Here is an 18,044-nt window from a genome sequence, read left to right on the forward strand (position 1 = left end):
CATTAGATGCAACTATAACGATACACTTCAAGCCTTTGTCAATACATGACTGAGGATATTTTCCATTTAGCAACAATCATGAACTGAGCAGGAGGTGCAATTAGAATTCCTATTGGCTTTACCAGACACGTGATGCAAATTTAACCTGATAAGTTTATTAAATGTAGTTTGGTGCATTATAATTCAAAGGCGTAGTCTTGCTGTTTATTAGACAAACAGTCGACTTGCACTGCTGTAGACCTTAGAAATGTGACTGCAGTTCATACTCAGCACTTTTAGTTGTAACACAGCTCAGCAACACTGCAGGAGATGCAATGCATCTGCAAAAGTAAATCCATCTGTGCATTTCTTAAAATCTGTACTTTTGTAAGCATTTATAGCCAAACAGGATTAAAATGCATATTCATGTCCCCTGTCACGACACACGGGCGGAAGATTCTGCGTCTGAGAATGCTACTTCATGTGTCTGCAGGGATGAGACTGTGATCCCAACTTTGAATCTGGCCTCTGCATACTGATTACTTCTAAGCATTGATAATTCATCAAGGAAGAGGAGAGACTGTGAGAGTGAGGAAAAGTTTGGCTAGTCTCTCTCTCTCTCTCTCTCTCTCTTTCCCTCTTTCTCAGTCATCCACCTACACACACATACACTCACTCACAGGCACATTAAATATGCTGAGCTTGGTTTTGGCCTGGGGCCATTTCTCTTATATATCCATAAAACAGTGCATTATTTTGCTGCATCTTGAAGCATATGAATGATGTGCATGCCACCTGTTTGGCCTTTATTGTCAACCCTTCAAAAAAAAGCCATTTGAATACCAAGTCTTACAGTGTCGTTTGAAAAGTGATGAGTCGTTTTCAGATCCATACATTCGCATCTTTATTTGTTGTCATACCAAACGCGGTCAAACTACTGGGTGCTGGAGGGTTGAATCTTACAATGCATCATTTTCAGATGGGACCTGCACTACAGGCAAACATATTTTCTAGGAGAAGATATGTTTCTGAATACAAGGATTTATTTCTTAGATAACAGTATTTGCAGTAATGGCTTTATTCAACCATTCCTGCATGGGCTGGATTCTAATCTCCTCTTTTACTAGATATCTATTATGTCATGGATTGGCTCTGGGAAGCCCCCGTTGGTTCCCGACTTCTAGGAAGAGAGCAAGTGAGAACTTATCTCTGTCTCCAGACCTTCACGCAGCAGCACATGTCAGGTCTGGAGAAGCAGCTTGCCTTATTATTGGCTTGATCCCACAGTGCTCTAGCTGTGTGACTGAATGCTGTGACTTTCGTCCTCCCCTCTGCTCTCTCTCACACTGAGTATTATAGTGGATTAAAGGATGCATATATATATATATATATATATATATATATATATATATAGATATATGTACAGTAAAGATCGATAGAAAGATACATTGGCAGACTGTAAAACGGCCGACTTCTCTCCTCATCAAACCCACTCAGCCAAAATTATTCCAGTCAATTTGATTAGATGTCTATAAGCAATAAATTGAAGGAGCAGCAGTGATAATCCAACAGGCTTCATCTGCTGAGGCTGTGGCTGGGGTCCCATTAAAAAGGCGATATCATACAAGAGGCTTGGAGAGCAACAGTGGCAGCAGATGGCTCCAGTTGTATTAACCTCAAGGCCCTGTCAGAGAAATTAATATTTCACTTGCTAATTATTTTGATCTAATATTTAGTGCCATGACCTCCCTCGCTCCCTCTTTGCTGCTAAGATGAATATTCTCATACCTACTATAACCACTCACTAGCAAGGGTGATTGCTGGAACCAACAAAATGTTTAGATGTTTGATGTTTAGCAGTCCATCCAGAGACAGGGATCGTCAGCACTCATGCAATAAAACATGGCCAAATGGATTTTTGTAACAAGCATAATGTTAATGCAATTTGAATTATTCCGTCCATGCATACATACACACATAAAAAGACAATCATTCTGACCGTATGGTACTCAAATAAATGGAATATAATACAAAGCCCATCGAAAACAGCAAAGCTCACAATGGAACTGGAAACCACTGTAAGCACTTCTCATCATCGTCTCATCTTGTGTGGGTACATCAACAGCCCACACAGCTGATTGTTTCTGAATTAAATGCTGAACAGTCTACTCAATACTGCATTCAATTGACTAGCTACTGCAGTATTCCTTACGTGTAATGAGGTTTAAAAGAGATGAATATTTGAATTGTAAAAATGGGACAATGCAATAGGGCATCAACATTGACATGAACGTAACAGAGTGTAACAGTGGTGCACTGTTGCATGTATATTCACAGGAACATCTGTTGGATTTGTTGGCTTTCAACTTATCAGATCAGCAATATTTCAAATTTCTGCCACTGCAGCAAAGTTCTGTGGAGATCCTGGAACGCCTGCCAAAGGACGGAGAGAAGGGCGAAGTTTCATCTTCAAGTCCGAGGTGACGTTTAGCTGTAATGCCCCCTATTTGCTGGTTGGATCAAGAACACGCATGTGCCAGGAGGACGGCACCTGGAGTGGATCTCAGCCTCGGTGTATAGGTACTGAATGTTTGTTGATTCAGCTAATCCACAAGGTAATTGGGTTTCAGACTGGGGTGTAATTCTTTATTTCAAAACAATCAACCCTATTTTTTGTGTTAGCCATGCACCTGCAGTATTGATGACTGAATAATTTTAGCCAGTTTGATTAGATTTTTCTAGGGATGAGCATTTTACTTTGGAAAATGAAATGATAAAGGTCAGGAAAGTCAATGCACAACATGTCTGCTGGGCACTATCAAAAATGAAAGCAAAACACAAAGCAGTTGATTAGACTAATCTTGTAAATGTTCATTCTCTGCTGGTTCTCTTGAAGTGGCTAACATAAATAACAAAACACAGTTGAAGGTGAACTAGAATCAGCGCGTTGCCATCTGGCACTGATGCAAAACTAAATCATGAGAATGAAATACATTATTTATATTGCCTCCTCAGGGGCGATGCTTTATATTTGCGGCCTAGTGTTGCTGGAAACAATACGTGCTGAAGAAACATTTTACCAAAGACATGTCTTAATTTGAATTTAGTTTCATTAATGGTTACAAGTCTCTGAAGTCCATTTTCCTGAGATTTTTAAAATCCAAGGAATTTATAGTCAATGGCACTAAAGTTGGCAGGGTAATTCTGCTCATATTACCACACCACTTCAGTAAATTTCTTCAGGTACATGGTACACCAGAGAGAAATTTCTTCATCACTGTCAATGATTGCCCCTGTCTTACTCTCATTTTTGGTTTCCTGCAATTGCCTGCTCATCATGACAGTGATTTCTTGTTCCAGAGCCCACAAGAACCACTTGTGAAAATCCAGGGACACCTGAGCATGGCTTCATGAATTACACAACAGGCTTTAAGGTAAAATGAGCAAAACCTGCAGTGGATACATTTTATGACTTTATTTAGGTCTCATGTCCTTTAATTTTGAGGCGTATTTGTGCCAGGAAATGTATTTTAAATAGAACCAGAAAATATATTCCTAATTGGAGGAGGTGTATTCAACAGGTAATTAACATAAAAACTAGCAAAGTAGCACAACATGTTTGATTTGGTGTGGACTATACTACTACTACTACTACTACTACTACTACTATACTACTCAACTATATACTGTGATATACTTCTCTTATTTAATTCAGCTGTGCAACAAATCTCCATGCGATCAATATTTGAAGCAGCCTGGCTGTTGTGACTGAGAGCCAGAGGTAGATAAGAAGCACAGAATCAAAGTACCATTCAAAGCTCGCAGGTTTACTGGGTTACTTATACTTTCCAGTTTCCAATGGATGTTCCAGGTACAGTCATCATTTATTACTTTGGATAAATGAGCACCCTAAATGCACTCTGTGGGTGCGAGGATGAAGCAGTGGTGCGTGTGTGTATCCATCCCATGTGGTTGCACAGAAGTAAACCAACTGGATTTCTCTATCACTGTAAATGTGTAAAGAGATGGGGCATATCTAGATCTATAATAATTTGCACTCTATGCAGTTTGAAACGAATGTTGCTAAAATGCATCATAGTCAAAAAAAAAAAATTGATATCATGACCATTGGTGTGTACTCAGTCTCTCCCTTGAGATGCTCTCAGCCAGTGTATTTCATTTCATTTCCTCTCTGTTGCTTTTAGAGTGTCACTTACAAGTTAAGTGCAAACAATTTCTCCACAACATTTGTCGGAATATCTGATGTGAAATTTGTCCCAAATGAAAGCCGAAGCAGCTTATTATTTGGATCACTGCTTGTAATGGCTGTAGTCTTGCATTTTTCTGCAATACTGAACAACTTTACCAATATCTTGACACCACAGAATGAGAAAGTCCTGTGTCGATGTTGTCTTTGAACCGTCGACTGGGATGGTGTCTGAAAATGAAAGTAATTTATTAAGAAAAGTGTTTGGCTCTATGTTTCCAACGAAAAGTTAGCTCCGTCACTTTCAAACGCCTGTGCATCAGTTGAGAACACAAACATGGGCCATCGCCTCTAGGAATACTCTCCATCTGCTTCCACACACTACAGATAATCATTAAAAAGGGGAAAAAACTTTAGTGCGCAGTATTTTTTTCCCAAGCTCTTTAGATTTGATGCTCGGAGCCTATTGGCATTTGCATCAGTGTATTGACTCTCTCCACTTGGTGTGCTGTCTGTTTGTGGCCAGGTGGGCAGCAGAGTCGACTTCCAGTGCCAACAGGGACACCTACTGCAGGGCTCCACCACCCGGCTCTGTTTGCCAGATCTCACCTGGACCGGCATCCAGCCCACCTGTGTCCGTGAGTGTTTGTTCGTCCTGCTCTCTCACTAAATCTTTATATCACTCTCCCTGTCTTTGATTCTCACTTCCCCTTCTGGCATCGTGTCTCTGTTTATCTGCCCCCCTCCTCCCTATCAGTCTCCTCTTTGAGTACAACTTTTTTCGCTCGCCCAATCCTGCCATTAACTTTTGGCCTCCCAGTAGTCTGCAGCCCACACCTCAATCAATCCTCCACCCCAGTCATTTTGAGAATGAAGTGATGACCATGATTACAGTTGCTCTGTTTGAACTACCTTAACTGTCGACCAACACCAAAATAGGACTGTGCAGTTTATTTCAGACAGCCAAGTGCTTTTCTAAGTTGTGATGTAATCCAGTGGAATCCCTTTCAGCTACATCATATTTCATGGAAATATTCCCAATTCAAATCTTACTGTAGTCTGCACTTTACTATGCACTTATGGTGTAAATACTTGAGCTGTGTGATGATACGGGGATTCGAATGATATTTTGTAATCTTGATTTCATAACTACCCCAAGATGTAACACCCACTTGAATTTCCTGGAGACATTTGTGCTGATGTTGCAGAAAAACTGTAATACCTGCCTTTCATTCTCTGCCTGATCTACTCTGCAAGCCCGGCTGTCTGCGTGTGTCTGCGTGTGTGAGAGGAGGGGAAGTTTTAGAGGGATTGTGAATTCTTGAATGTGTGCGTCATGCTGTCTTTTTATTGTGCATGCACTTGGTTGCCAGTTTATTAGGTATACTTAGCCAAAGTTCAGTGCTTCAGTGCATTGTGGGATTTGTAGTATTAGAGGTGGGAGTGCTGTTTACCGACGGGCCATTCTTAATAGTCACATGAAATGATCTCGCGGGCCGGATATAATTGTATCGCGTGCCAGATGTGGCCCGCAGGCCTTGAGTTTGACATATGTGGTCTAATACAAGGTCACTATCAGCATTAAATCCTACTTTCACGAGGGTTATCATGTTCACTTTTTACTGTTTTTCATTTTGGTGGCTCCAGGCTGTGGTGCTGTTGACTGGTATCATGTTACGCAGAGAATTATTCCTTATATATAAGTTATCATATATAAATGAGACCTACAAACAATATAATTTGCATGCTGTGTTAAAAAAATATATTACTGATTGAAAAGTTTTCCAGTTGTACACAATATTTTACAATACAGCACAGCAAACAAATGTTCACAAAGTCTTGTAATTTTTGCAGTTTGTTAAATTAGAATTTTTCAAAATAATTATTTGAATAGCTGACAGTAGATAAAAATCCAAAAAGCATTCCTGTCTAGACCTCCATCTCGTAAGCTCATCAGCCTGCTTCACCTGTGTCTTCAAACCATTGACCCAGTCATCTCGCTCACTAAGAAATGATTCAGGAGGTCTCGCATCCTTCGTAGCATTTATTGCCAGCACAGTGACAGGTCTCAGTCAGAGTAAGTTTAAGTCAACAGAATCATAGGTTAACCCTCAGCAAACTCCTCAAACTGGCTCTCACAAATTTTGTTTTAATTACAGAACAGACATTATCTCTCTGTTTGACAGCTGTGCCAGGTGAGGAGGAATATCTGCATGAAAATAAATGACTGATACAAAGTGGATCATATACAGTTTCCTCCTCTCACTGACTGCACGCACTGCTGTCAGAATCGTTGAAAGGTTGAGATGACATTGCCCTGTGAGAGACACACTTTGTCGTGGAGCTTCTAAGGAAAAACTTGAATACCAATATGTATGATTTTTCAACACAAAAGTAATATTAGCCACTAAACAAGAGGATAAACATACTGTACACATTTTGAAATGTAGTTTTCTTTAAGTCAGTTTCAAGTTGATCATCAGGATAGCCAGTCGTCCTGATTGTCCTCTGAAGAAACCTAATGCATAATAATGTAACTTTCATTATTATGGAAATACATGTAGAGATTCCACGGATGCTGTTTTAAAGGTCTTAATATAAGACACTTTATCAGCAGCATCTTAGCATGCGGGGCAATGCACAGACACAAGCTGAGGTCAAGTGTCAATTGCTTGGCAAATCCATTCTGCACTCCTGATTGACGATGGTTGATATTTAACTTGCTACATGCTTATTATGATAATTACAACTGTAGAGTTGGGGTTAATAGATGCCACAATGTCCATTGACTGATAAAAAGGATGTATGTGAACAGAAACTCAACATATATATAAACATCAGGCAACATTGAGAAAACAGGATTCTTAAACACATAATGTATAAGATATGTTAGATTTGATGAAAAGGTATAATAGATCAAACCACAAACAATATTTGGGGCTGAAATTTGAGATGCAAGGGTGTACTTTCCATTTGCTTTCATGTGGTCACTGTGAATGAACTTCTTATATTCTAAGTGTTACGTTGAACCCTAGTGAATGGCCTTTGGCAGGTTCCTCTCTTTGACCATTTTGGATTTGTACACAAAAACGTCCCAGCAGCCACATTAACTCTCTCAGTGGTGAGCAAGAAATAACATTTTACACAATTTTTGTGTAGCCAGGATATTGTAAAGCCACCTACTGAAATGGCAGCCTGAAAACCAGTCCAGATTTCATTCAGAGGCATCATGTTTTGAAACTTTAATGATTCACTCTGCTCAGCATGTGCAGTTTTTTAGCCAGGTTTGTCTGTCTCTGCTGAGGTTGCAGCGTTTCAGGAGCTCCTCTCTGGCTCTGGTCCATCACCAGTGGTGGCTTGAAAAATGTATTGATTTCCCTCCTCCCTCGTCCTGTCATTGTTACCGCTGGAATTAAAATAGAGAAATGTATCTCTGACGGTCACCAGATTCCAGCACCACAGACTTTTAGGGATAAATTCTCAAATGTGTCAAAGCTGAGACTGAGAAAACATTTACCTTAATGTTACATAACACTGGTGAGCTCAAGTTAAATAATGATGTAAGTAACAACAACTGATAAAGTGCAACCTGGCCGATTTTTTTTACGTGTTGAACTTGTAAAGTTGCATTGCATTAATGAATATCGAATATCATCAAATAGTGCCTTCATGTCACCAACTATTTTTTGGCGCTGTGAATTTAGGAGTATAGTTACTACAACCGTGGTGATCCAAAAACATAAACCAAAATGTTACTACATATGTCTGCATCATTTTTTTAAATACATTTTTCACACTTACAGCCCAGAAGGTGGACATGCAGACCCAGAGGGCAGTCTGGCCCATAATACATTGAGTATGAGTGCTTTTGTATGGGTCCAACACTCTGTGTTGACCCTTGGTCAAAACAAATATAAATCCTCTAAAATACCTTTCTCTATGATTAAATGGTCCTCTGTTACTGTGAAGCCACTTAAATGGATTTAAAAGTGAAGCCAACCAATCTTGTACTGCGGGCGAGAGCAAAAACCCGGAGGCATTATCAGCACAATAAATGTAATAGATGCAACGGGTACAAGTCACACTTTAATATCACTGGATCTTAATAACATTACCTTTCTATCATATTAATATTTTTGCTTCCAGGTACTCACCCCAAATCCGCAAATTTCTTTCCAGCTCACCTTGATGTTTTTAAACTAAAAAATGTATAGTTTTGACTTCCAAAGTATTAACATTGACATCTGAAGATTTGAGGGTGCCATTGAGGATTATAACAAGTTTAGGAAGTGTGCCTTGAGCAAGCCAGAAATACTGCCAACATTAACTAAAACACTGCCAGACTAAACACCACATTTATGTGCAAGCCTAACCTCTGACCAGCACCTTCTAAGAAGATTGCCTTAAAAAAAGTAACAATTCAGAAGTTAACTTTGTCCTCTTGACCGTGGCCTGCTGGTGCTATCTGTTGCTGGCCACAGAACAGAAATCCATCAGCAGGGCTGTCTCTGTGTGTCTGCCTCTATCTGTCTCTGTCTGTCTGTCTGCGTCCCTAACTAATGCACCCTGTCTCTATCAGAGATACCAAATTTGAACTGAGAACATTACATGCTGTTTTGTGACAGAAAACCTGAAAATGTCTTTTGAGGCCTTATGTAATCTCAGGAGGAAAGTCTTCTGGGCTGTTTGAAGTGTAAATAAACATGGTCCTGTCAACAGAACTTGATGAAGGATATGACATGTCTTTGATACAACAATTCATCGGCCTTGTAAGTGTCTTCAGTATTCATGGTCTACAAACTCTACTACCACTCTGGACATGTGCTGACAGTTTGTCATTTTAAATGGGTTATAGACTTGTTCTCGGGAAGTGGAAAGGGAGTTTATTTAATCATTTATCTATGTATTTATTTATTTACATCTCTAGACTTGATATCTACAAGAAATAGTTTTTCTTCTTTCTTGCGCTGTAAATGGATACAGCATTAGAAAAAAGCTCTGGATATCACATACATGTGACTTAAACAGTTGCCCTTGAGCTTTCTTCATCAATCTTTCTTAACGTATGCATAAAGTGTTATAGCTCCTGTGTAACTATGCATAAGATAAGTATCCTGCTGGGTTCCAGGACACAACTTTCACCTTGATGTACCAGTTTTATTTTCTAGAGCACTGATTAATGTATGTCTTCTGACACATACACACATATAATATAACCAGATTAAACACTAGTCAATGTAATATCCATCCCTGTCTTTTATAAAGCCGAGAGACTGGGTTTCATCCTGGCATCCCTTCCACACCCTATTGCCACTAATGCCATTAAGATGCCATGAAGGACCAATTTGGTACTGTGACTCAGTTGCAGCTGTCTCCCATTTGACAGCTGGCAACATATTCTTTCACTCACAAGCTGCAAAATTATTTCCCTATTTTCGCATTATTGTTGATGCCTCAGAGCCTAAATGTTCAACCCCTCAGTGTTTTGGTGGCACTGGGTGATTTGCATAAATTTTTGTTTTCTGAAGAGTTTGTTGATGTGAAAAATGAAACGAAGTATACTCAACCCACCCATGAGAGAATGAAAATACTTAATATGGTCTGTAAGAGGCTGTTGTTTTGGCAACACAGCAGTAACAGCTTTTGTCCAACATTTCTGATTCAACAAAAGCTCTTCAACACTAACTTATATCAGCATGCCAAGAAGTTCTTGTGTTTTGAGACACAGAATAATTTAATAAGCTATGAATGTCAAGAAAAGTCAACCAAGAAAAGTCACAGTCCCAACAGATCCAGCAAGACATGCACTTATAATTTAGTGGTTGTTTGTTGATTTCCAGTGAGCTCAAACTCTTCAGGTCATACTGGTCTGACTTCCAGAAAATGTGCTGCACTTGAAAGCCTCCTATTTGCCAATTATTTCAGTCAACATTCTGGTTCCTTCCAGTGTCCACAAGTGACCTTGCAACCTGTATGCACATGCTCATGATGGAGAAGGCTCTAGCAGGATTTACAATAACATTCACCTCAGCACTGTTCACCAAGGACACCAGTGGGCTTAGTCTAGTTTAGTCTCACCCTTGAAAATTTTGATTAGTTGAAGAAATACAAAAGCAACTCAAAATGTTTTGTCCAACTATTGCTGAATTGCAATCCGAGGTTATGGGTAAATGATTTTCAACAGTTCACACAGTTATTGTTTTGACTAAAGCTCTCCTCATTTTGCCGGCTAATTGAGTCTAAAATTAAACAGTGTATCTCCCAAGCCTATATACATATCAGAAAAGAAATTAGAGATGTTAAAGTATTGATACGCTCCCTAATAGCCCCCTGGACTCAGTTAAATAGTAAAATATGTGTGGTTCATTTTTTATCCTTTTTGTCTGACCCTCCCCTATCTCTCCATCTCTCTCCCCCCAGTGAGTGCTTAATTATCTGCCTGTCTATCTGTACGTCTGTCTGTGTGTGTGTGTGTGTGTGTGTGTGTAGACACGCACGCACGCACGCACATGACAGTGAGTATCTGGCTTCATTTGTATGTGTGTGTGGGTGTAGATGTGTTTTTCCTAACATTTCTGCCCCCTGCTTGCTTTCCAGCTCACTCCTGTAAGCAGCCACGGAGCCCAGCCAACGCTGACGTTGTGGGTCTAGACCTGCCGGCCTACGGTTACACCCTTGTGTACACCTGTCAGCCAGGTTACTTCCTCTCTGGGGGTTCAGAGCACCGTGTCTGCCGCTCTGACGGCAGCTGGACTGGCAAGGTGCCTGTCTGCAGAGGTACGTGGTCGGCAGAGGTCTGCGAGGGCAGAAGAAAGAGAAGATGTTGGGAAGAAGGGGGATGGAATAAAAATGAATATGTTCAAGAAGATTATGCATAAATGTGGAGAGTAGGGGTTTTAGTGGAATGCATACTTGTGCATAGGCTTAGTATTTCAAACGTGGCATTTGCACTACTGCTCACTGATTAATTCAAATAAACCTCTAATCACATATAAAAAGACATTGTGGTTTCTGTGATGTTCTCTGGAAACCGGCTGTATTAATGTACTGGCAACTATTTGCAGTATGCTGGTTTTTTCATGTGTGTTGATTTCTAAATGTTTGTTAGAACTGAGCCACCAGAGATCTTTCTAAAGTGAGGAAAGTTTAATGCATGCAGCATGTTACAGTTTAGCAGTGTTTACTTCTCAAACATCCCCCAGCTGTTAAAGCCTTGCTGTGTATCACTACATCTCTTTGACATACATATTTATGTTCGTCTGCAGCTGGTTCCAAATCAGATGAGAAGACTGTCAAACCCATACCAGGGACACCGAGCCCTAAAATAAATGGTGAGTTTTTAATTGTAAAAACGGTTAGCCATAGAAGTCAGCAGTCTTGTATATATCTTTTGATGGCATTAGCATCAGCTATAGGAATGTTTCTGTCTGCTATTGCATTCACTCTGCAGTGTGTGCTGTAGGTTTTATTGTCTTCGGGTCTTATACGGTGGCTAAATCTGTGTATATAGTCCTCAAAACCATAAAAGTTTGTCTTCATAGGTTCTCAGTCTCAACACTGTATCTCTAAGTATAATATAGGACCTTGTGTGTATCATTTACATCATGGACATAACATGTTGTGGCTCTCTTGCAGTTACATATGTGGTTCTTTCGAATTAATATTAAATAATTGGGTAAAGACTAAATAATTTTTACAAAAAGATAATTAGTTCCAGAAAATATTAACAGGTCATGATAAGTACAAATTCTACTTAACACAAACAATGTAATTAGTCTTTAATTGAAAAATATTAGTTCAACAAGGTAATTACTTTTTTTAATTATATGATAATACATGCATGTAACTGGCCGAGATAGTGCTCTGTATTTATGATGGAAATATTCAAAAGGCACTTAATCTGCCTTGAGTGTCAATGAGCATTGTAATGTGCTAAAAGAATATTAAAAATGTGCTGGTTAAGATTATTGTTATACAAAGAAACAAATAATTACAATTTGTTTGTACTGTATTGATGGTTTGTGTATGAAAGTGTCAACCCTAAATGTGATCAGACAGATTTCATCTTTGTCCTGTTGGTCTGATGGTTGATTAGTCCGTCCGCCACTTTTTTTGTATTTTCTCCAAACAATCAAATTTGCAAGCATCAGCATTTCGCTCAAAGCAGTGCTGTACAAAAGTCCAGCGTCACAGAGCCACTAGCATGGCTGCAGATTCTTTCTTTCTTTAAAGGTAGTCAGTAAAACCTAAAAATGCACTAGTCAGAGATTTTCCATTGGTATCGTCAAGACTACCATATCGTTAAGACCAGCGCGGTACAATGTACTCAGCCAGTGTTCTGGGTAAACGGATCAAATTTACCCAGGAAGGTGAGATTGGACTGTAGAGGAAGTGCCACTAGTATTTATAGCTTGTACAGTTACATTTTACTGTTGCTTCATTTGTATCATACAAAGTTATAAGCTATGAGCAATGACCTTTAACAAAGTGATGTACAGTAACAAAATGTTAGCTGACATCTAAGTCCCCTTTCCAGAGCTTAAACTTTAACTTGTTGTTGTGCCAACTATAACTGAAAATTGTCTAACAAATACAAGGTAATTATTATGACTATTGTAAGTTACCTTTTTGCAAGGATATGTGACTGTAGATAATGAGATAGATAATGGCTGTGCTGTGAAAGTGCTACAATAAGTTTTATCAGTATAAGACTTTTATAAAAGTTCTGCCAAGTTTGCACAGTGAGTCTAAAATTATCTCTTTCAGAATGTATTTGACTATAATTATATGAGATTGTCGAAGCATATAAGGAAGATGATATTATTCAAATTGAATGAAAAGGCTGTTATCAGCTGTTTGATATGTTGACTCCACTACATATCTAATTATCATTTTGCAGTGTGGGTGCAAGTATTCAGCTTGCATTAAAACATATTACTGATATGATGTTTCTTATAAATTATACATGTTAGACACAGCTGGTCCGTAGGAATGATAACTTCCACCTATGCACCTTTTTCAGATCTTGTACAATCTTGTTTTAATGGCATTATTTAAAAAGTTTTCTTTGATTTTTTTTTCTTTTTTCTTTCTGAAGTCCCTGACGACGTCTTTGCCCCTGACTTCATCTGGAAGGGTTCCTATGATTACAAAGGCCAGAAACAGCCGATGACTTTGACAGTCACAAGCTTTAATGCCACAACGGGAAAAGTCAATGTAACTTTAACCGACAGTAGCATGGAGTTTCTGCTCTCTGGTGAGTCATCTATAAATCATCTGTCTTCTGCTTCCTCCCCTCCGCCTCTCCTCTCCTCCTCTCACTACCTCTGTGTGTCACTTCCATTTATTTTGAGGGTGCCTCATGTCAATCAGTCAATCAACAAATGATCTCATGCATGAGACTGGAAATTAACTATTGGCTCTAAAGACGGATGTATTAGTCTGCACTGACTGACTAACTGCCCACTCCAGTCACTCGTCTCCTCCCCTCCTCCCACGGCGGTTTCCTCATCTCATCTTCTCTCGCTGCTTCTCTTCTCTCTTGCTCTTTATTTCCTCTCCTTACTTATCTCCGCTTCTCTTTCTTTTTTTCCTTCTTTTATAATTTCCCCCCACACTCATATTATCTCATTTCTTATTCACATCATTTCTCACATTGCCTGTTGTCCTCTGCCTTGTAGGAGTGTACAAGTACCAGGAGGCACGGTTAATGCTCCTGCTGTACCAGATGAGAGCGCTGGCCCACAGCTCCTTGAGCAGGATTACTGATGAGACCTGGGCAATGGACGGATTTGTGAGTATACGCAGGAATTTGAAGCAGCTGGCCAGTGATCTTTTGAAAATAACCAAGAGCTGTGACTGTCTTTTATTTTATTCTATTTATTTATTTATTTTGTTCAGTCTGACAGACAAGTTAGATATTTATAGGCAACGGAGTGCAACTACTTGGGAGCCAAAAATAAGCCTTCTTTGGACTGAATCAAGCCAATGTTTCCTCATTATTAGTGTTTTCTCATCCGACTGACTGTGCCAACACGGAGTGAAAAAAACACAATACATGTGAAGAAACTGTGACAAGAAGCAGAATAGTAATTTGCCAGCGTCTTGTCTGTTTTTGTTTACACATATTTACATTGGCTGTACATCAGATGTACGAGGCCTTCCGTATGAATCATTACAGCATTCCTGCATTGACAACTTGCTGAATAAGCTCAGGCACACACCTGACATCTAAGAGACCTGGAACGACTGCGGGACAATTTTTGTTGGTGGAATTGAAGTTCCTCCTCTAAAATAAACTTCAAGGTCCACCTAATAACAACGTGTGACAGGTGACTGCACACCGCTGAGCTATTGATAGCACACTGCTTCCAGAGCAGGGCTTCAAAAAACAAAGTTGTTATTTTTGAATATAGCATGACAGAATGTGTTGATCATTGTACTAAATACAGTATATGTAGTTTTTGATGTGGTGTGGCATAGATGCGACATCTTCTTTGGTGCCAAGAAAAATCAGATTTTATTCATGCAGTTGAAGCAAAATGAACTGTTCCTCTGCATTGGTTTTTTTCCTGCTAGGTTTCAGCTGAGCCTGAAGGTGGCAGTTATGTGTTCCAAGGCTTCATACAGGGTAAAGACTATGGACAGTTTGGACTACAGAGGCTTGGTATGTGTCGTTTCAGATACAATAACTTCACTGCCATCTTTCATATTCATAAAAGTAAAGAGATCCTATTTAAGCCCCCACTCCTCTCAAAAAGATGTGTTCTGCTTATTGGGCATGAGTGGTGCATGAGCAGAGGTCGACAAAAGAAGGCTGTTTTCATATTCATTTGCCAAAACAGTTTCTTTGCGCTCACCTAAAATCTGTTATTGGAGATGAATGCATACAAGCATGATTTGTGACATCACAACTAGTTTAGAAGCCATTCGTGCTCCAGTGTGCAACTTATACAACATAACAACTTATGGTAATTTGAAGCCTTCAGCAAACATACACAGAAAGATTGGGGTTTATCAGTAGAAGTTTGGAAATTAAAAATCTCATGTTCCTATATTGTGAAGTTTTCAATGAGGGAGATGAAATGGATGCCATTTTAAGATTCTTTTTTAGCAAAGTAATTGAATGTTTTAAAACATTTCTGAAGGGGCTCTTTAATTTCTATTGCATTGCAAATCCTGATTACATTACAGTATGATCCGATTTTGTTGAGACATAAAAAAACACCCTTTTCATGTACATATTTTTTCCTTCAGTGTGAATAGATCCTTGACTGCCAGTGTGAGATCAATTATTCTCCTTCCACATGGAGAGAGTAAACATGGGGGATTTTGTAAGAACAAACAAAATGTTAAAACATGTTTCATTTAAAGCAGTTTTTTCTAAAAGGCAAGCTGAGACCAAACGGAGTCTTCGTTTTCTCTCCAGTACCACTGTTGCTATGGAAATGATATATTTTAATGAGTCTGGGTTAATAGCGATACTTCATTTGTAACCCAGCTATAACACATTGTTTTTCAACAGTAAAGCCACATAATATTTGCTCTGTATTGACAGCATACATACACTGATAATGTGTTGTCTGCTGTCAGCCACCTTTTGTCACACTCCTATCACCCGGAGTAGATTAGTCCCTTCCGCATCGGTGTCCTTCATTTCCTTGTGCTCAATATTCCTGTTGTCATCATCTCATGACTGTCTTCAACGAGATTATCACACCGCAGTGATCGTTATCAGTATGATCATAATGGTCGTCGTCTTTATCAACTGGCTGCTGCGTCTCCATCGTCTCATCATTGTGATCATCTTCCTCTTCATTATCATCGTCATCAACATCATTATCGTCGCCAGCAGATGATACGTATCTTTCTATTACTCCGGCTTGTTTTTCCACTGTTTGTGCCATTTTCTTAATCTGCATATATTCTGTATATTGATTGTTTTCTATAGTCTTTGGCTTAACAGAATTATTTTTTTTCTCCTAGGTTTGAGTGTGAGAGAGAACGTTACGCTCACTGACCCTGAAACCAACGGCTCCACTAACAGCAGTTCTGTTGCTGTCGCTATCCTTGTGCCTTTCTTTGCCCTCATCTTTGCAGGCCTTGGTTTTTATCTCTACAAACAACGGTATGTATTGTATCATAGAGTCTTCCGTAGTAGTTAGGGACCTAAATGTATTTGCTCCTGTGCTATAGTATATATCCGTTTGCCTCCCACATGAGGAAGAAAGTAGTGCGTTTTCATGAGGGTGTGTCCTACGTTGAGTGTTAAAGTTACCTACCACAGGTTTGACGTTGAAAAAGTTTTAGAAACCCAGATTTATATAGATGTTTGTGTAGTTGCAGCCAAAGGAAATGCACTTCAATATGAAGTGGATAGTACACTGTGGCCCACTTCCACAACCTGCTTTACTGCAGAAAGGGTTCTTCACTGGATACAGTAGCTTACTTGTGAGAGGCTTCAAAGCATGATGCAACATTAGTCAACGTGTTACCATTCAAACCGCATTATACAGCAGCATATGTCAGATATTTGTAATGAGAATAACTTTAATTTATTAATATATATTGTACTGTATGTCCACATTGGTATGTGTATGGAGCTTGTCATGATTTAAACACATGCACGGAGAGGCTGTGACATGCAAATATTTTGCACTCATTATGTTAGTTACCAGTGAACTGGCATAGAGCTCCTCTGACTGATCTTTTCAACCATTATTAGCATTCAGCCTCATTTACCTACTGCAGCTGTCCACACCAAGATAATGGAAACATGTTTATTGGATTGGAAGGAGGGGAGATAATTGGGATACCGTCTCTCAACTAATAATCAACCTCCGTTTTTTCTGCAGGAAAACAGATAAAGCGCAGTACACAGGATGTTCTGTTCATGAGAACAACAATGGACAGGCCACTTTTGAGAATCCCATGTACAACACAAACACAAAAGCTGCTGAGGGGAAGGTTGTCCGCTTTGACCCCAACCTCAACACCATCTGCACCATGGTTTGATGTCAACTGAGCATGAGAGAAAGGCAGAAGGAGAGAGGGAGAATGTCACTTCTCCTTGTTTGCATAACATGAAAATACATAGACATTTCTATTTTCCCTGTTTCTGATGACATACGACAAAGACACAGAAACATAAAGCACACTTTCAGCAACACGTAATGGCAGTTGCAACAAATTGTATACAGAGTCTCAAAGATTAATGAGAGAGCAAGAGGAGGTCCCACACCTTTCCAAGTCTTCCCGTAGTTCGGTGAAGAGAAGTGTTTTTTACACTCTGTGAGTGTTGGCTTTATGAATAACAGAGCCAGTGGCATATAGATAAAATAGAGTATTTTATGCTCTGTAGTATGAATATTTAGGGGTTACTCCACAATGCCAAATGAAAAATTAATTTTCTCTTTTCAAGAAAACGGCCCAGATCTAGCCCCCCTTTATTTTTTTGTTTTTGTCTCGGTCTCACGTTCATCCTGATGAGTTATTTTTACATATGGAGGTAAGGAGCCTCTTAACTGTGAGTTGATCAGTGTAATCTGTAGAGTCTATTTTCTAAGCAGTGGGGTGTGTGAGAGGAGATGAGGGAGTAGAAAAGAAACTGCCTCTCATTGAATAGTATCGGTGCTGTAGTCTGTTCAAAGTTATATGGTCAATTATACCTCTTAATTGGATGGTACCTCCTACTGACAAAATATATGGCCAGGGATTTAATTACTGAAGTGCAGTACAATTTTCCGAGTGCCACTGGGAATGCTAGGGCTTTTATTGTTACAGTGCAGGTTCTCTGACAACAATAGAGTACATTTTCTTCACCTGAGATATAGTCCACATTAGGGTTTATTATCAAGTT

The 18,044-nt window shown here is 39.4% G+C and overlaps 1 protein-coding gene across 1 annotated transcript in view; it reads left to right on the forward strand.

The window, feature by feature from the left end:
* LOC139204986 (CUB and sushi domain-containing protein 3-like) overlaps positions 1-17,200 on the forward strand; it is a 196,813-nt gene extending 179,613 nt beyond the window's left edge. The window contains exons 61-70 of the mRNA XM_070835040.1: positions 2,386-2,559; positions 3,340-3,413; positions 4,713-4,824; positions 10,784-10,963; positions 11,452-11,517; positions 13,284-13,442; positions 13,867-13,979; positions 14,765-14,852; positions 16,172-16,313; positions 17,041-17,200. Coding sequence (XP_070691141.1) covers positions 2,386-2,559; positions 3,340-3,413; positions 4,713-4,824; positions 10,784-10,963; positions 11,452-11,517; positions 13,284-13,442; positions 13,867-13,979; positions 14,765-14,852; positions 16,172-16,313; positions 17,041-17,200 — 1,268 coding nt within the window. The remainder of the gene's footprint in view (positions 1-2,385; positions 2,560-3,339; positions 3,414-4,712; positions 4,825-10,783; positions 10,964-11,451; positions 11,518-13,283; positions 13,443-13,866; positions 13,980-14,764; positions 14,853-16,171; positions 16,314-17,040) is intronic.
* The last annotated feature ends 844 nt before the right edge of the window (positions 17,201-18,044 follow it).

This window comes from Pempheris klunzingeri, chromosome 8 (assembly GCF_042242105.1).
Source record: "Pempheris klunzingeri isolate RE-2024b chromosome 8, fPemKlu1.hap1, whole genome shotgun sequence".
Classification (NCBI taxonomy): Eukaryota; Metazoa; Chordata; class Actinopteri; order Acropomatiformes; family Pempheridae; genus Pempheris; species Pempheris klunzingeri.